Source organism: Macaca fascicularis, chromosome 16 (assembly GCF_037993035.2).
Source record: "Macaca fascicularis isolate 582-1 chromosome 16, T2T-MFA8v1.1".
In the NCBI taxonomy this organism is placed as follows: domain Eukaryota; kingdom Metazoa; phylum Chordata; class Mammalia; order Primates; family Cercopithecidae; genus Macaca; species Macaca fascicularis.
In genome coordinates, this window is record NC_088390.1 from 39,650,020 (window position 1) to 39,669,755 (window position 19,736).

A 19,736-nucleotide genomic window follows, 5' to 3' on the forward strand; every position below is an offset into this window, starting at 1 on the left:
GTGCTCTGCCTTTACATACAAGAGAGTAGGAACACTTTCTGTATTTATACTCAACATTTATCCACAAACACTAGCCTATGGCTGGCTCTTAATAATGTTTAAAGGGATTAACATATGCTTTTTAAGTTTTGAAACAGCCCTACACAAAGAGTATGGTCTGTGTTTTGCAAATGAGGAAACAAAAGCTCTTACTGTAGCTAAATGAAGAAGGAACGCATTGGTGGGAGGCAGGCTGTGTCTTGGGAAGTCCAGTCCACCCTTCTCTTTGCTTGAATGGCTGGGTGACTTTGGCCTCAGGATCCTCCTTTGTAATATGAAGTCATGAGCCAAACGAGTCTCAGTAAGGGTAAGCAGCTCTCTAACAGCCACCCAGCCAACACAATACCTGGCAACGCTGGGATTTGAACTTGAGTCTGTCTGACTCCTGAGGTAATCTCCTTTCTACTTCCCCTAACCACCTCCTTTCTAAGTTTCTGGAGTCCAACTTCCCAATCTTGCATTATGTAAGTGTGGTTAAAATACTCCCAAGCTATTTCTGAAACTAGATGCGTGTTTGTTACACATTCTTTTATTTTCTTGAATTTTGGACAGATCCTGCGGCAAAATTACCCAGCCTCGTTCACTAATGTGGATTCAGGTCTGCAATAGAAAGTGTTTTGTACATCAGAAACAAATGAGGCTTCTATTAATTTCCAATTCTTGCTGTAACAAATTACACAAACTTTACTGGCTTCAAACAACATACATTTATTATCTTATAGTTCTGGAGGTCGGAAGTCTGAAATGAGTCTTACCAGCTAAAATCAAAGTGCCAGCAAAGCTGTGTTCCTTCTGGAGGCTTTAGGGCAAAATCTGTTTCCTTGGCTTTTCCAGCATCTAGAGGCCACCCATCTTCCCTAATTTGTGCCCCCTCTTCCATCTTCAAAGCCATCAAAGTAACACTTTCAAATCTCTCTCTTTTTCTCCGACTTTGTGTGTGTGTGTGTGTGTGTGTGTGTGTGTGTGTGTGTATGTGACAGAGTCTTGCTCTGTTGTCCAGGCTGGAGTGTAGTGGTGCAGTCTTGGCTCATTGTAACCTCCACCTCCCAGGTTCAAGTGATTTTCCTGCCTCAGCCTCCTGAGTAGCTGGGACTACAGGTGCCTGCCATCAGACCCAGCTAATTTTTGAATTTTTAGTAGAGATGGTGTTTCACCATGTTGGCCAGACTGGTCTTGAACTCCTGACCTCAAGTGATCTGCCACCTCGGCTTCTCAAAGTGCTGGGATTACAGGCATGAGCCACCGCGCCTGGCCTCTTTGTCTCTGACCTCTGCTTCTGCAGTTACATCTCCTCTCACTCTGATTCTCCCGTCTCCTTTTGTCACTTTTAAGGACCTAAGATTACACTGGGCCCATCCAGATAACCCAGGATATTCTCCCTATCTCAAAATCCTTAACTTAAAAATCACATCTGCAAAGTCCCTTTTCTACATAGGGTAATGTATTCACAGATTCTAGGGATGAGGTCATGGGCATCGTTGAGGGGCCATCATTCAGCCTACCACATGGCCTTAGAACTTTGGTTTGACTGACACTCCAGCTAGGCCCTGGCCCTCTGTTAACCCTGCTCTGTTGTGGCAGAGGGCTTCCCCCAGAGCACTGATGCTTCTGATATTGCACATTCTCTTGGGTTCACTGGGGAGCCCAGGACCGCTCCCCAGGCACACTTATTTGCTTTACTCTAGGATGCTCATCCCACATGCACTTTTATAGATCCAATGAATTGGATATGGCTGAACCACAGGGATCCCTCCTTATCAGCATTCACAGGGCTTCCAGGAGCCCACAGCCCTGTCTCTCAAAGCAAGTGTGGTTCGTGGACCAGCAGCATCTGTACCAGCTGGGAGCTTGTTAGAAATGCAAATCTCACACCCTGCTCCAACCTACTGAATCAGGGTCTCTGTTGAGGGCCTAGTAACCCAGACATGCTCAAGTTTGAGGAGCGTAGCCCCCTTAAGGACTCCACACCTGTCCACTGCCAACTGGAGTGTGGTGCAGCAGTTTAGTACCAGTTCTTTTCTGCAAAGTACTCACAAGCCCATCACTTTTTCCTTAAGACAATCTTCCAGGTCAGGTGAAATCTCAAACTCACACTGACCAGCAACAGAGGTGCTGGAGGAAGAAAAGGTATATGGGGCCTTAGGAGACCTTATTTCAAATGCTGGCTCTTGTTGTATTCCTGTGCTGAGTGACCTCCGGCAAGTCACTCCTACCTCTGGAGTTAGGCAGGCAATAGAGTGTAATCAGCATCCTCCATTACTGCAGAGATAGCAATGTACATTATCATATCCTATCCAGGTATAATAAATTAAGCTTCTGCTGATTACAAATGCAGGTTTGTCTGGCCAAAGCTGCACCAAGATCTTTTGCAGGAACAATTGTGATGCAGTGCATTGACTTTGGAACCCTAAGGTCAGGGCTTCTGTGACCTTGACCAAGGTACTGAATCACTCTGTGCCTCAGTTTTCTTTTTGGTATCAGGGACAAAAGAATACGTTTTTCTCGCTCCGTTGTCAGCGGAAATAAAATAATGAATGTGAAAGTGTCTGGCAGAAAGAAGGAGCTCAATAAATGTGTGTGGAATCGGAGGAAACAAATTTACAAGGCAAATTAATAGTGTAAACAATGGTGTCAGGGGAGATATTTGACATGCTCAGGAGAACAAACTTCCTGAGTACGTTAGCAGTCTCTATTTGTTTTACCAACAATTCATGTTCCAATTATGAGTGAGTCATCTATTTGTTAGCACAGGCCCGAGCTGGAACTCAATTTGGCACCATTTCCTCATGCAGGACTTCAAGCTACCAGTGTCCTTGAAAGAATGAGAATAGTAATTTAGTTGAGGTTGTGGCACAATTAAAACTTTTTTTCACTACTCCTGGGCAGATTCTCCTCCATAGATCTACTTCTCTTCCATTTGTCTGAGGGCAGAGGAGGATACAAGTTCATTAGTGATCTTGTCCGATTACGAACCGTCTTTCCCTCTCAGGATTGCAGGTCTTGGAACCCAGGATGACTCTCCAAGGCCAACAGCAACTTACAGTGAAAAAAACTTCAAGGCTTGGAAGATTGTGAATGGTAGCCTCCATGAAAGGATTTGTTCTTATCAGCATCTCTGAGTGTTGGCAGAATGGAGCCATAGGAAAGAACATGGGCTTTGAAGCTGGACTGATCTTTGGTTGAATCTTGACTCCACTACTTCCCAGATGCGTGACTTTGTACCTCCCTGAGCCTCGGCTTTCTCGTCTGTAAGCAGGGTTCCATGACACTCATTCATGCTGTTAAAATGGAATGTGACTGTTTATGTAACAGGTACCCAATACAAATTCTAGGCTGTTGCATTCCAACCCCACTCCCTGTATAACAGACAGCTCCTTTTAGACTCAGTCACTCCAATGAGGCACATTGACTGTTGCAAGCCTATTTACCAGAAACAGATCAGACTTATGGTCATCTTGGTGGCTCAGTGCCTGGCACATAGTAGGTGCTTAATATGCATTGGTTGACTTAATTTTTGAGTAGTTCATCCAAGCAAATCACTTAGGAGAATGAAGACAACTGACACATGAAGCAAATGTCCTGGCTATTCCTCCAGCCTTTCTCCATTGGGCAGACATCTGATTGATGCCTTTATAACTGGCCACAGTGGCCCCAAAATAGCCACTATCAGAATCATCCTGACATTGGTCAGTTTGGATATCTGCAGACCTGGGCAGAGTTTACATTTGATTCCCTAAACTAATTTCCCCAAAGTCAAATAACTGGTGGAGGTCTTTTCATGTTCCTTGTATAAATGTCTATTTAATCACCGTCCTGTCTCTAGCACTTCAATAACTTGTACATTTCCCCCCTTAATTACTGTTGCAGCTCTGCAAAGAAAATAAATGGTTGGCTGAAAAACTCACACCATCTGCACTATTTGAGCTCTCTGTTCCCCTGACTGCCCACTTGAATAGAGAACTTTTCAGCTAAATCCCATTGGTCATTTGACTCATGCCCTCATATTAAACAGGAGAATCCTGAGACCAAAGTCACTCAACTAGCCAGGGAAAAGCTGAGGCTGGGCTGGACTTCCCAGGACACACTCTGCCTCCTACTGTTGGACTCCTTCCTCATGCAGCTGCAGAATGTGCATGCACCTTTGCAGTCATGAGGACTTGGGTTCAAATCCAAGCTTTGCTACCTGCAGAGTCTGTGACTTCAGGTGGATTACAGATGATCCCAGCACTGCAGTTCCCCCATTTATAAAATGTAGATTTTCACACAGTCTTCCAGGGTTATTGCAGAGAATTGAGATGACATGAAACATGCCCAGCCAGAGTCTGGCACATCACAGCTGCCCAATGCTATTTGCCTTTGTCCCTCACTAAAAATGCTCACTGCAAGTCATAATAATGGAAATAGCTCACATTTCTTGAGTGCTTACTTAGGGCCAGGAATGGGTCTAAGCACCTCACATGTATTAGCTCATTTATTCCTCTTTCTCTAAAGACAAAAGTATCTTTCTTGATTCCCTAAACCTATCCATCCTCCCAACTGCTGGACTGCCTGGCCTAGTGCCTTTTCAACAGAGTTAGCTGATTTTAAACAATACATTGCTGAAATGATTTCTTGCTTTCTGTCCTGGCAAGTAGCAGCCAGCTTGTCTGATGTGACAAAATGTGAAGAAACTAAACGTTGTTTTCTTGGCTTTCAGTACATATGAGTGGTCCAAAATCTGAACTCAAGGTTAACTCTTGAAAAGGCGGTTGTGCAGGGAGGAGTGGCCCCTCATAGAGTTAGGAACAGGGTGGCAGCTGGGGTGTTTGGGACACAGATGAGGTCTCTCAACCAGTAGGAAAAGAAGTCAGAGTTTTGCTACAAAGTTCAAAAACTTTAGTTTGGTCTCCAGGCACCCATTACACAATTGCATCATCACCCCTCAGCCCAACTCCCATCTCAGCACATCCAGCCCTTCCCTCCGGCCACCCTCAACTAGGCTCAGGGCCTAGAATGCATGCGTTCAATCTCATCATTTCATGTCTCTGTACTCTTGCATTTGGACTCCTGTCCCCTCACCCTGAAGTCCTCTTTCTCTCCTTCCCTACTTTAGAGCTTCTACTTATTCTTCAAGATTCAGCTGAGACACCACCTCCTTCAACAAACCATCGAAGATCCTCAGTCTGATCCTTGGAGCCCACACAGCACCTCTGTACGCTCCTGGCATCTATTCACACATCTGTCCTCAACAACACTGTGAGCTCCCAAAGGGCATGTACCAAGCCTTATTTAATTTTATACCCCCAGCAGCTAGTACAGAACTTAGTATATAGTTGACCTTCAAGAGACATTGGTTGATTGAACGAATGAACTAGAAAATGAGCATATACCTCTACTCAGGTAAGTGGTTATAATAAAATATGATAATTATATGAATAGTAATTAGTAACTGCTACCATCAGATGTCAAGACACTGAGCTGAACACTTTATCCACATTATGACAATGGCTCTTGAATATTGAGCACCTACTGCTGTCCAGGCACACGCCAGTTATTGCTCATATGTTATCTTCATCCCAGATCTCTGAGGCAGGAATTATTACCAGAGGCTCAGGGAGCAAAGTGTATGACCAAGGCACACAGCTAGGAAATGGCAGCACCAAAAACCCGCGCTGAGATCTGGCTGGCACTCTCCCCTGAACCATGTCATCTGCCAGAGAGAGAGCCATTGCTCCTTGTTCTTGCAGTGGACGTCAGATTGGCCTCTGTTGGTTTCTGTTCCACCCCCCTGGTTCTTCTTCCAAAGTCCCAGTGCCCAGCTAGCTCAGCCTCACTGTTTTGCATCCCACCCAATTACTGGGAAGGCTCCCTTCTTCTGACCCAGGAAACCCCAGAAGGGCCAGAGTGTGCAGAGCTCGAGTCCACAGCTGATGCCAGGGAAACAACACAGGCATTCAGAAGCCAAGCTGCTTTATCTGACTGCTGAGAGATTAACTCTTGCACAGCTGCAACAAAGAGAGGCACTGCAACTAAATACATCTCGAGTGGGCCTAGAGGATAAGACCCAACAGACACCCCCCTCCCCTGCCAGGTTTATTTCCAGACCAAGGGACTAACTGGTTGAAATGGGACTTAGGGACAGCTGGCACATCCCCCCAAAGGCCTCCTCTAGAACTCCATCTTTCACCTGTTGCTCTAGTCCTCTTAGGATTGGGGAGCACAGGTGTCTGGGGGGGTGCTTGGCATCTTGTTTTCCACTTTCCCTTCTCTGTCCCCAAAAGGAATAAATGCCCAGAAGTGGCCTGCTTCTCACTGAAATGCATTTCACTGGTGTTCTCTAGAGGAATTAAGCCAGGAGCCAGGAATTAAGCCAGGAAAATGTTCCTGACGGGCCTGCTGTATATTTGGGGCTCCCCTGAAATAGCTTCTGGCTTCTACAGATAGAGGGGTGAAGCCTTTAGTTCTGAGGTCCTTGGAAAAACCTATAGCATACAACTTTAAGGGGCTGGGTACTCCCAGGACTGGGCCATTATAGGAAGCCACTAGGGGTCACCTGAGTCTCCAGGAACACATACATTTGAGGAATGGAGGTAATACTTTTGCTTGGGTGTGTGTGTGCCTGCAAACTCTTCAAAGGCGGGGACTCAGAGTACAGGGAGGTAAGAGAAGGGTGTGTCCCAATGGGAAGGACCTTACTCTCTTCAACTCCCTAACAATTGACCCACGCAACTCATGGCTATGCCTGTTGCTGAGGTTGAAGTCAGGTAGCTCCTGAAGGGACTGTGTCCTCTGCATGCCTCAGTGGCATGCTGCCAAGACTCTGACGACCTGGGCCACCTGGGGTGGCTCTACTTTCCACTATCCCAGCTCCTAGGAGGGATAGGATTCCTAGGAGTAGAGGTGGGGGAGAGGGCAAGAGTCCTGTGTAAGAGTCCTCTGAGAGAAGAGAGGCCCAAGTTCAGAGAGGAAGGGTACATATGGTTTCTGTGTAATGCAATTAGTGGTATGCAAAGTTGGACTTTGAACTTGCTGGCTCTGAGCATTGGACAGCTTTTAGAGCTTCATTTTTCTTATTTTAAAAATGGGAATAAAACTCATTGTTAATGCAGGGCTGTGGTGAATATCAAAAGTGCATAGAGGCTGTTAGAATGCAATTCCACACACTTTGCAAAGCAATAGTCAGATTTTCAGAATTACATCTGATGGGCCTGCTGTAAAACTTAGTACTGGAGTGAGAGCCTGCTGCTACGTGGACGTAACCTTGAACTTTAACTCTTGAGGCTGCTAATTAGTGATCAGCAAAAAAACAATAAACAAGAGATCGCTGCCCTCATTCCTTCACCTTCGTGGAACTCAGAATTGTGCTTGGAGTCCTGGAAGAAATCACTTAGAAGCATATGTTAACAGCATCTCCTACTTGCCAAAGCAGGGAGTCAGCAAGTAGATATTCTTTAAAGGCCAGCTGAAAAGCCCAGGAAATAAGGAATGTTTTCAGAGTGGATAATTCAGGGCTACTAAATATACAAGCTTAAAGCAAAGCCAGCAAGACAAGATTGAAGTCAGGGTTGCCTTCCTAGACAAGGAATAATCCAATCAGCCAATGAGAGACCTGGCCTGACCGGCGTCATGCCAACACCTGTTGGAACCGTGGCATCTCTTTACCATTCCAAAATAAGCTTTGTCGGAAATGAGGATCTCAAGAGTGATGAATCAGAGCTGGTAAAATCACCATCAGAGCACTACCAATAAACACACACAGCAACCTTCCCTGTACTAGTGGAAAAGCCCAAACCCACCTAAGGGACATTTACACATGAATGACTGGACAGGCGTGCATCATGCTGGGGCCTGGCACCAGAACTCCTCCAAGGCAGACTGCACAAGGCAGATACCTTCTGTCCAACAGCTGCGTTATCCAGACCCACAGCGTGAGGGAACCGGCACAGCAAATGGTTTACAAACCCTGAGCACAGCTTCTCCTGGCCGCGGCTGTTTGCATCCACATCCCTGCTAGGATGCTTTCTCAACTCCAGAGCATTCCTCCAGACCAGAAGACCCACACTTACATTTTATGGGGGATGGAGGCCAGGTGAAGGGCCCAACCCTGGCCCACCGCTGCTCAGTTCGGCTGGATGCTCAAGACTCCTGCACTTTGAAAAAGTAGCCAAAGCATGCTGCTGCCTCCCCCACCAAACTGTCTACAGCTTCAGTGTTGGTTTTCTGGGAGTTTCCTCCCAAGTTCTCCTAGAGTCTAAGTGTTTGGGAACTTGGAAGACATAAGCTGCTTAGGATCGTAGGCCTGCTTAGGGACTCTGCGTGATTCTTCTGACGGTCCATTTTTGAAGAGCTTCTTTTTTTTTTTTTTTTTTAAATAAAAAAAAAAAAAGAGCCGTCTGTTGGTTTTCCCTAAGACAACAAGTCCGCACTTAAGAGATCTATCTACACTCCAGACAGAGCAGTTTCTTGGAGTCCTGTGGGTCTGGAGTTGAGGTCAGGAAGAAGGAGGCTGACTAATATTCACAGACGGGCCCATACGGAGTAGAATGAGGGGTTTGGGGGCTGACCCTGGAAGGAGGGGCTGGGACAGGGGAGCTCCCACTGGTGGGAGGCGACTCCTCCTACAGTTAAGCCCAAGTTCTCAAAACCTGCAGGAGAAGACTCAGAGGACCCACGAGTGGGTTCTGCCTTGGGATCGTGGAGTGGTAACACTGCAAGAGGCCTGGGGACAGCCCCAAGAGGGCGGAACACCAGGCCTCCTGACTCCCGGGGAGTGGGGCGCAGAGGGAGAGGGTTCGCGCGCAGGGCAACTCACGGAGGAGAAGTTGTGTGGGCCGCAGAGCTCGCCGCGGTACTTGCAGGAGAGCAGCATGTCCTCAAGCTGGTGGCCCAGGCGGTCCATGAAGGCGGCGCTGATGCCCTCGAAGTGGCGCGGCGGCAGGAAGAGGCGGAAGTCAGCCAGCTTGCGGAACCACTGGCGGCGCGGCTCGTCGCCGCGCAGCAGCTCGCTGACGAGCGGGCGCGCGGTGCGGTTGGGCAGCAGCAGCCCGAGCCAGTGGCCGGCATAGTAGAGGTCCCCCTTGGAGAGGCGCGGGAAGCGCAGGGGGTTGTTGTTGCACACGGTGACGGCGGGGAAGGGTAACTGGCGGCTCCACTCGCGGTGCACCCGCGTGTGCGACGGGAAGCTGAGCCAGTAGAGCAAGCGGTTCGAGGACCAGGACAGCAGCAAGCCGAGGGATGTACAGAAGGCCAGCACCCACAGCGCCCGCCGCTGGAAGGAGCCCCCCGCCGCCGTGCGCCCGGCACACATGTGCCGCAGCCCGTGCAGTTTAGCGCGGCTCAGCGACGGCCGCCCCCTGCGGGCGACCCCTGGCCCCTGCAGCGCCCGCTCGCCGCCTCTGCCGCCCCCGGGCTGCCCGGCCGCCGCCACCGCCGCGGGCGCCGGCTCCTCGCGGGCCATGCGGAAGCGTCCCGGGCCGGTGAGCGCGGCCGCGGGCAGCCCGGCTCCGCCGCTCCGGCTCATTCATTCAGCCCGCGGCTGGCGGCAGCGGCGGCGGCCCCGGCCGGGTGGAGCCGCCATGGGAGTCCGCAGCAGCAGTGGAAGCAGCAGCAGCGGCAGCCGCGCGCAGCCCGCGCCAGGGAAGCGTGCGCCCGAAAGGAGCTCCGATGGCGCGGCATGCCCGTCCGGCGCCGCCGCTGCCGCCTCCGCGGGCGCCCGCCCGGGACTGAGCGCCGCCTCAGCCCGCAGCTCCTGGCAGTGGCCTCTCCCGAGCGCCTCCCAGACTCTCCCGGTCCCTGGTCTTCCTGGAGGATGCCCGGCGCCGGGCACTACTTCTGGAGGGGTCCCACAGGGAGCCGCCTCTCCAGTCCCTGGGTGCTGCGCCCGCCTCCCCTCGTCCTGGACCTCGGGGGACCCTGAGCCGAGTCCCCCCTGCCCCGCTTAACCCCAGCTTTTACGCTGGTCCTGGGAGAAGGGCCACTCGGCCACCATGCCTGATCTGGACATCCCCAGGGATCCCACCAGCCCGGCCCGTAGCCCAGCGGTGCTGGGACACGGGAGAGAAGGCGCCAAGGAACGAGCGCCCCCAGAGGCGCACCGCAGCTCCTGGCTGGGCGGGCGGGGTGGGTGTGTACGGGGGTGAGTGGTCGCCTTGCCGGCTGCCGCCTTCTTTCCCTTGCCCTCCAGGACCCTTCCTTGTCACTGCTCCCCGGGCTGCGCTCGGCAGAGACCCGCTTAGGCTTCCCCAAGTCCCGCGCCTAAGTCCTGCCAGGCGCCCGCTCTCGCCTGGGGCTGAGAGCTTCTCAGGGCGTCCTGCGGGAGGCTGTTCGCCGCCGGGCCCCTTCAAGGATGCTAGCTGCAGGGAAGTGTCGCTTCTCGCCTCGGCTCTCCCAGGTGCCTCGCGTCTCCAGAAAAGCCCGGCCTTGCTGTCTCTTGCCTCTTCTCTCTGCCCCGGCGGCGACAAGAGCTGGGGACTGCGGAGCCCCGCCAACACCTCCCGGGGGTGACCCGGACTCGCTGCTCCGCGCGCCCTTCTCCTCTCAAGACTCCGAGCTCACGGTGGCCGTGACGCCGGCTAAGCTCCTTCCCCGGTTGCCTGGGAGAACCCTCTTCGGGCCCCAGGCGAACTTGGGCAGCGGCCGCGCGACGCTGGCGCGGCTGGGCTCCGAGCACCTGCTCCTCCGCTCGCTGGCCCCGCGGCTCGGGGCGGGCGGGGCGGCGGCGACCGTGAGCGCCGTGCGCTCCTGGAGACGCGGTGCTGACGCGCCCGGCTCCTCCTCGCTGCATTTTAATTCCTGGCCACTGTGGCCGCTGCACACCGAGCGGGAAGCCTCTTGCAGGAGTCGGCCGGGTGCGGGGGTGGGGTGTGGTGGGGAGCGGGATGGGGATGCGCTATACAGATGTGCTCCTGTGTGTGGGCTTGTGGGAGAGATAAGTAGTATAACCATTGTGTTGATGTGGCCGCAGTGTAGACAGGGGTGAGAGGACTCCTGAGTGTGTGAGAGGGGCTGTGGAGAGAGCAAGTTGCTGTGTAGTGTGGGCATTTGAACACGATTGCGAGTGTGGTGCCAAGTATTGGGTGTGCGTAGGATGTACATTGTGTATGTGTGAATGGGCATTTCTGTGAAACTCTTGAATGTGAGCATGTCTGCGGGTGGCGTGCTGTGGCCATTAGAGTGTGGTGCATGCGGGATGTAATGTCTATGGTGACATGTATGTTCCGTGTGTGTGTGTGCACTTAGTGAGTCCTGGGTTTGAAATGGATGTGTTGATGTGTGGGTGGATATCAGGGTTTCTAGATGTGGTGTGTTTTATGTGTGTGTGTATGTGCATGTGTGTATGTGTGTATGTGTGTGTGTATGTAATGAGTATGTGTGTTGAGGCATTGCGAGCAGGGTAGGTTCAGTGGGACAATTCTCCCCTCAGCCTCTTAGGGGCATTCCATGTGTGCCCCAGCCCCTTCCCTGGAAGTGCCTATTGCTCAGCCCTGGCCCAGTCTGCCAAGCACAGCTCTCCAAGAGAGTGGGAAGGAGGAGTGGGACTTCCAGGGACAGGAGACTCCATCTTTCCCATTCCCCTCGCTGGGATCCGGCAGCCCGCTGGTTGTCTGATAATGTCACCCTTCCATCCTGGATGGGCCCAGGATATCCCACTAACCTCTGGGCACTTTAGACTCTTTGATTTGGTCTTTTTAATATTTAATATTTTGCCTTGACTTGTTTGGGAGGATGGATGAGACACATAGTGCACTGCTAGCTCCATTTCAGAGGTGAGATTAGGGAGGCCAAGTACTTACCCAAGGTCACACAGCCTGTAAGTGGTAGATCTGGATTCAGCACCCAGGTCCCCAAAGCTCTAGCTCTTTCTACTGCACCACAAGGCCTTACAGTTTTCATTCTCCCGACCAAGCACCTTGAGGGCAGGGTGGGAGTCTTGCTCTTGTGGCTGGCTGGGCATGTAGGGTGCACAGTAGGACTCTACCCATGTTTCCCAAATAGTTGACTCACTGAGGCCTTGCTGGGGCAGGGAACACTTGGAGCCCCATTACTCCATGAGATAAAGGCGTTTTCCAGACATTATCCAGAGAGTAGAATTTGGTGGGGGAGGCAGTGTGAAGGGACTCCAAAGGTGGGAGGACACTCCAGTGGAAGAAGAACCGAAGTGTGTATCCTTTGGGGGAGAAGAGGCTTGGAGAAGCAGAGATTTGGGTGAGGAAAGGAGTTTTACCCTCTTTGTAATGATGAATTAGGGATGAGTTGGCCAGATCTGTTGAATGAGCTGTGGGTTTCAAAGCAGGAGAGAAGCAGTGCTGGGGTGGGTTTTCCCTCCCCACTGACCTGAGGGCACCCCTGCAGCGTGATGACTTCCTGCAGCTGGTCTCTGGAGAAGAGGACCTCTGAGCCCCTCATTTCCCACTCACCCACATACATACATCCACAGAGTCACACATGTACAAGCACACATATACACACACACACACACTACACACATATACATGAACATACATGTATACCAACATATACACCCAAATGCACATATACCCAATGCATACTGCATAATACCTACACACAACACACATACATGTAACATGCACAACACACACACACACACACACACACACACACACACCTGGAAGCCCTTCTCACTCATCTGGGGAAAAACCTTTTGCAATTGGTCATTGATGACAGTTGGCTTTGGGTTTGGTTGGTTGAAGATGTCTGTTGCTGGCTTTGAGGGGAGGGTTCTGAAACTGCCTGCTGTACTGCGGCCTCTACCAAAGGCTCATACTCCGGTGCTCCCAGCCTGGTCTCAAGGGTCCTGGAAATGCCACAGTGACCCGTGTCTTGGCCAAGGTGGGGTGACCTAGTGACCTCAGTGCAGTTACTGATGAAGCAACCAGGACAAGCATGTGCCATCTTCCAGCATCATAACTCTGGAGTGGCATGAAGCTCTATTTTATAAAAGCCTTTAAAACATTTTAAGTTTCCGATGTGTTCAGCTGTTGTGGGCTTGCTCTTTCCTAGTTATTTCCCCCTTGAAATGTGCATGTGCTACTTTTGATTGACCAAGTGTCTTCTCTGCCATGAGGCTTCCTGTTAATTCTCCAGATGGAAGCTCTTTCAGGGAGAGGAGGGGTAGCCTGCTTAGGCCCCAAGGGGCCTTGACACAGAAATCTAGAGAAAGACACATGGGCAGCTAGTGACTCCAAGCAATGATTGATGGCTCTCTTTATGGCACCTGTATGCAGCACATTCTCTATGCAACTTGAAATACTCCCACCCTCTTCTCTGACCAGTACTTTGACCAGCCCAGTGAAATTCTGTTCTTTCTTCAAATCTCAGCTTATGCATTGCCTCCTAGGTTAAGGTTTCTTTGATTCTCCCAGACAAACTTGGGTCATGCTTTTCCTATGATCCCATCACATCTTGGAAGATTGATACCTCTTTGATAGTCCTTGTCATAGTTTGTGTCCAAGCCTTTCTGCTGGACTATGGCCCATTTGCAGACAGGGACTACACCTCATTCATATTTGTATCCCTATCTCTTAGCACAGTGATGAAACACTGGTACTGGGGAAGGGGAAAAAGGAACTAGTATTTCTTGAACAACTACTGTATGCCAGGTACAGAACTAGGCACATAAACAAATGTTATTTAATTTCTCACTCCAACTCTGCAGGGGAGGTTTTTTTTTGGCCTTGTTTTAAATACACTGTTTGTTTTTTTAGGGACGAGGGTCTTGTTATATTGCCCAGGCTGGTCTTGAACTCCTGGGTTTAAGCAATCCTCCTGCCTCAGCCTCCCGAAGTGCTGGGATTACAGGAGCGTGCTACCATGCCTGGCTATTTTTACCATTGTTGATGCAAAGGCTTGGTGCACAGGATTTGAATCCAATTCTAACTCATTCCAAAGTGCAGGGCTTCCCCTGTCCATCATACTTCCTTTCAAAATTATATTATTATGATAATAAAATAAATGTAGGACTTCCTAAGTGCTAGGGCCTCCTCTAAGTGTTTTACACTAAAAACAAGTATCATACATGCTGTAAGTGTTTAATCCTCAAAATAAGGAGGCAAATACTACTTTTTCTCTGCTTTAAAGAGGAGGAACCCTTAACCACAGAGAGGTTAATTTACTCACTTTAAGCCACACAGCTACCAGTCAGGAGACCAGGCTTTGCCCAGGTAGTCACTCCATCCCTGTGTTCTCCAGCCCTAGTCCAACTGCCTCAGTTCTCATTCTCAGAGGTAATTGGACACAACAGCTCCTGTAGAATAGTGTTACCATCCTGGAAGACTCCCTTGGCCAGAAAAAAAAAATTCATGAGGCAGAACAGAGGTGACCCATATAACCTCTCCACCAAGAAATTACCATTTGGCATTGTGATGTACCAATCATAAGTTTTTAAGAAAATTTCCCTTGTTTATCTCTGAAACATCTGTTCACCACACCTGGTGTTCTGGCATTCTGATGTTGGTGTGTGATGTTGTGCACAGTGGCAGGAAGGTCTTCTGGCCAGCCTTCCCTCATTCTGGGGTATAACCACCACCACCACTGGTAAGCTGTTTTCTCTCATGAAATCAATCTGTTGGGAGGGGAGATCAATGTAAGTAAACACGGTTTCCTGAGCTGACAATTTTCAGAGCTGACACTTGTGTGGCTTGATCAGGTTTCACTGGAGCCCCCAGTGTTCCTGTTTACCTGCTACTCAGAGGCTCAGAATTGGAAAACATCTGAGATACCACCTAAGCCTCCTTCCTGCCTGCTGTAGGAATCCCTTCAATACATTCCTTCAGTGACAGTGTAATCAATTCTATTCTGGAACATCTTGCTGTGTTTAAAGCTTCTTCCTTTCATCAGATTGAAATCTGTCTCCATGTGAATTTCTCCCATTTCTCCTAATTTATCTCTGGGGACCCACACAAAAATAACTTTGGTATTTCTTTCACGTGGAAACTCTTCAAACTCTTTATAGAATCAGAGCACTTTGATGCTGAAAGGGGTCTAGCAGTCCACCTGTTAGTGAAGTCCTCAAGACCATCCTTTCTTCTGCAGGCTAAATGTCACCAGTTCCTTCAACTGTTTCTCCTGTAGTTTCTGCTCTTGAGATGGGCTCTTGGTTGTGAATCTCCTCGCAACGTGATCCTCCAGCCCTGTGGAGTATAAGCCTACCAACCCTTTTACTCTTGATCTGATACTTCTAGCCCCTGACATTTCTGCTGGTGGTTGGGGGCTCTTGTTTGTCCCCTTGTCTCAGGGATTTCATGGAGGTGGTAGATGGAGAGATGGAACCACAATGTTGGGTTCATGGTGTGCTGCTTAGAATGCTGAATGCACTTTCCTTTAGGACTGTTCTGCAAATGGTGATAAGAGCTAACATTACTTTTAATATTAAAATTCATCGGCTAGGTGCAGTGGCTCACGCCTGTAATCCAGCACTTTAGGAGGCCAAGATGGGCAGATTGCTTGAGTTCAGGAGTTCAAGACCAACCTGGACAACATGGCAAAACCCTGTCTCTACAAAAAATTACCTGTGCATGGTGGTGCACATCTTTAGTCCTAGCTATTCAGGAGGCTGAAGTGGGAGGACCACTTGAGCCTGGAAGGTCGAGACTGCAGTGAACTGTGGTCATGCCACTGTACTCCAACCTCAGGCATCAGAGTGAGACCCTGTCTCAAAATAAATAAATAAATAAATAGTAAAGTTTATTAATGCTATGAGGCACATGGGCTTTTGTGGGGGTAACTGTGATCCTCAATTGATCTCTTTTTTTTCCCCTTTCTCTGCCTTTTTTTTTTTGGTCTTATTTCTATACTGTTCATGGCTCTGTGTCACTCTGCCTCCCTCTCCCCTCCTCTCTTTCCTTTCTCTTCTTCTCTTCCCTTTCTCTCTCTCCAACCTCTGCCTGAAGCCTAGGGGTGTTCTCTGATACCTTTTTAGTCAATGGTATTGGTGGCATGTGGGCCCTAGAGGTGGCCAATGTTATAGCATCTAAGCAAATGTTCAGGAGTCATGACGGGGACTCCTGTACTGGTGGAAAGAGAGAGAGGACTTCTTCCCTGTGGTTTTACTCATTGCACATGGGTATTCCTACACCCCTCCCTTCCTTCCCCCATGGAACTGGCACTGGAGTCGCTGTTCCTTCTTTCCTTTCACGTGCTTCAGTGTCTCCACTGCCTTTCCCCCTCACTCTGTTTTTGTTGTTGTTGTTGTTTGTACACCCTTGGCCTCACCTAATTCTCTCTTTTTCTGGGGTCTTTCTTAGGTGCACCAAATGGTTTTTTGCCCTTTTAGTCATTCTCATTTTACTTGACTTTGAGCTCCCAGCTACCTTTCTTCTATCACAAGCAATTCCCAGGTATAAGAGGTCAAAGAAGGGACCATGACCACCAAAATAAAGAACGTGGGCTGGAAGGATCAGGTCCAGAGTGAAAGGAGCTGGGAGGCTCCACAGGGTTGGAAGAAGGTTGGCTGAAGCATTGTGGTCCCTGCTTAACGGAGAACCCTGTGAAAGTGGGAGCTGGGTGTAAAATATAATTTAACCCTTTCACTTTCAGTGGAAGAAGTTAAGGTCCAGAGTGGGGAGAGACTTGCTGTAAATCACACCTGCTGATACTGATAAAGGGACACAACCAGAATCCAGGTTCCAACTTCCAACTCATTCTCTGCTCACTCTATCAGAGGATCTTTAAAAAAAAATCCATTTTAAAATTGGTAACATATTCACATGTTTCAAAAAACACAAAAGAGTATCTAGTAAAAAGTTTCTCCACCCCATCCCCAGCCACCACAGCCACCCAGTTTTCCTCCCTGGAAGCTACCAAAGCCATCAATTTCTTGCGTGGTCTTTTAGAGATACTTTATGAATATACATAAGTGTACATAGTCTTTATATGCCCTTTTTTTCTACACAAATCGTTGCAGTCAGTGAATGTCGTTGACTAAAGTAATTGTATTTCATGTTCTTCACACCTTTTTTTTTCAGTATTTTCAGCTAGTTTGTGGTTGCCTTCCTTTGGCACCTCATTTCAACTTCTGTTATTTTCCTTAACTTCTCATTTCCCATTACCCTGCTTTCCCATCCAAAAAGGACAGCGGGTCCTATGACAAGGTGGTACACAAGCTTGTCATCTTATGATCAGATTTTCCCTTAACCCTTTGCTAGATACCCTAACGGATGAAAGCTGTCATGTGGATAATCTTAAACAGCAGGTTATGCAGATATTTCTGTTTGCCTCTGAAGTGCATTATGTTGTGTATTTGCATATGATTTAATTTTCTTGTCATATTTTTCTCAGGCTAATTATAACACATGCAACTGAACGTCCTAAGCACACAGCTCTTCTTGGTCTAGGAAGATGGTCCAAACATGCATTGGTTGGCAGAGAGATCCAGTTTAGGATTCAGAAGTTTCTGTAAATAATATATAGAGTGGGTAAAACATAACAGGGAAAGAACCAGAAGGTGTTAGTGCCAAAAGTCATCTTAAAGAGCATGCAGTTGAACTAGGAGAGGAAATTGAGGTAAGTTTAGAGACTTGTCCCTGGTCACTGAGAAGTTGACATAATGAAGATGATGATGATGATAATGATAATGATAGTTGATAGTTGACATTGATTAAGCACTATCTATAAGGCGCTGTGTTCAATGAACATGATTTAACTCATTTTAAAAATTTATTTAGTTATTTTTTTGAGAAAAAAAAATGATGTCTCACTCTGTTGCCCAGGCTGGAGTGCAGTGGTGGTGATCTCGACTCACAGCAACCTCCGCCTTCTCAGTTCAGGAGATCCTCACACCTCAGCCTCCCAAGTAGCTGGGACCACAGGTGTGCACCACCATGCCTGGCTAATTTTTTTTTTTTTTTTTTTTGTATTTTTGGTAGAGATAGGGTTTCACCACGTCATCGAGGCTGGTCTTGAACTCCTGAGTTCAAGCAATCCGCCTGCCTCGATCTCCCAAAGTACTAGGATTACAGGTGTGAGCCACCATGGCTGGCCAGACTTAACTCATTTTATCTTCACAGCAACTCTATGAAGTGTGTCCCACCATTATAGCTCTTTAACATGAAAGGAAACTGAGGCAGAATGTGGATAAGTGACTTGTCTAGTCTGTGGCTGAGATTCAAACTCAAGTAGTTTGGCTCTAGAGCATAAGACCTTAATTAAGGTGGCTGAAATTAGCTGAAAGTAATGACTATAGTGTTTATTTATTGAGCATTTAATGGATGTTGGGCACTGTCTTTGATGTTGAGAATACAAAGTCCACTCAGATGTGGTCCTTGCTTTAGCTCTCAGTTTAGTGGGGAACATGGGAAAGAAAATATTAAATATTCATATGAAATGTTAATTAATTATTAAAAGGCGATTTAAATAAAGCAGATAAATGCTTTATCAGGGATGAGCACGGCATGCTGGGAGGGTCCCGAGGAGAGGTCTTTTTCCCTTGACTGATCTGAGAGCCATCGCCATGCACTTTCTCTGTTTTCTCCTGAGTTTCTCCATTTATTCCCATGTTCTCACTTCCACTCACAGAGAATCCGGTTACCTCTGCCCATGAGGCTCACCTGGGAGCCAGGATCTGAGACAGGCAGAGGCAACAGCAGCACAGCCTCTCCTGCAGATGCCCAGACCCTATTCTTCTTCGACAGTGTCCATGTCCTTCTCCTCACAGGGGTTTAGTGTTCCTGAAGGTGTCTTGTTGACTGGTGCCATCTACTTTCTAAGTTTGGGCCACCTTCATAATTAATGTCTCCTTCCCTCAGTATCCCTTGCCTACCATTGCTTTATTCTCAGTTTAGATAACTGAGTTTTGGTTGCAGCGTTGGCTGTGATCAAAATGTTAGCAGAGAAATGGAATCTTTCTTGCACACTTTTCTACCTGGTTTACTGTCCCATACACATAACAAAACTCTCATTAAAATAGTTAAGCATAATAACCTTATCCAGCAGTAACCATACACTCATGTGACAAAAAACCATGCAGTTAAAATAGGATTTAATGAAATATAAAACCCAAGGTAGAATGAGGCATTTTATTCACGATTCCTTTACTGTCCCCTTAACTATTTTCATTCATGACTTAATCTTGGCTCTCACCTGGCTCTCACCTCTGCTTCAGGGAGCACTAACTAACCAGCTCCTAATCTGTCTTGCAGGCAGACCCTCTGCAGTGGCTTAGAGATTTAGGGCCAGGCTGATGTGTCAAAAGCCTCCATTCAGGCTGGCTGCATTTCCTCCTAGCCAACAACTCTTCTCTGTCTCACCCACTAAGGGGTTGTTTACTCTCTTTCCCTTGTAAAAGACCTGACCAAACCACTTCCTCTGGTTTCTCTACTCCTAGTTTATCTTCCCAGTCTACCCACAAGAAGAGCAGAAAGGAAGAGTTAATATATTCTTCGGCAGTCCTGTGGACCTGTGTGGTTATCCAAACAGAAGAAAGGAAGAGAAGGGAAGGGGAAGAGAAGGCAGGGGATGGAAGGAAGTTAACACAGAGTACAGCTAGGTATCTACCAGGTACTATTATCTGCACCTTGGAGTGGTTTTTCAGGACAACTCTGTCAGGTGAATAATACCATCCCCGTTTTATAGATGATGACACAGAAGCTTTGTCTTTCCAATTCTATTCTCTCTGATGCTGGTTCAACATAGATTAAACCATAATGGCCATCATCCCATGCTACAGCCATGCACTAAGCACTTACTAGAAGCAGGCACCGAAT

General features: G+C 48.5%; 1 protein-coding gene across 3 annotated transcripts in view; it reads right to left on the reverse strand.

Moving 5' to 3' along the window:
* ASIC2 (acid sensing ion channel subunit 2) overlaps nt 1–19,736 on the reverse strand; it is a 1,129,045-nt gene that overhangs the window by 272,620 nt on the left and 836,689 nt on the right. The window contains exon 1 of one of the 3 annotated variants that reach the window (XM_005583418.4): nt 8,831–10,717. The exons of 1 other annotated variant lie outside the window; for it this stretch is intronic. In XM_005583418.4, coding sequence (XP_005583475.2) covers nt 8,831–9,538 — 708 coding nt within the window. In that variant the 5' untranslated portion in view covers nt 9,539–10,717. Of the gene's footprint in view, nt 1–8,830; nt 10,718–19,736 lie in introns of those variants that run through there. One more of the 3 variants, XM_074018994.1, reaches the window with a different exon arrangement.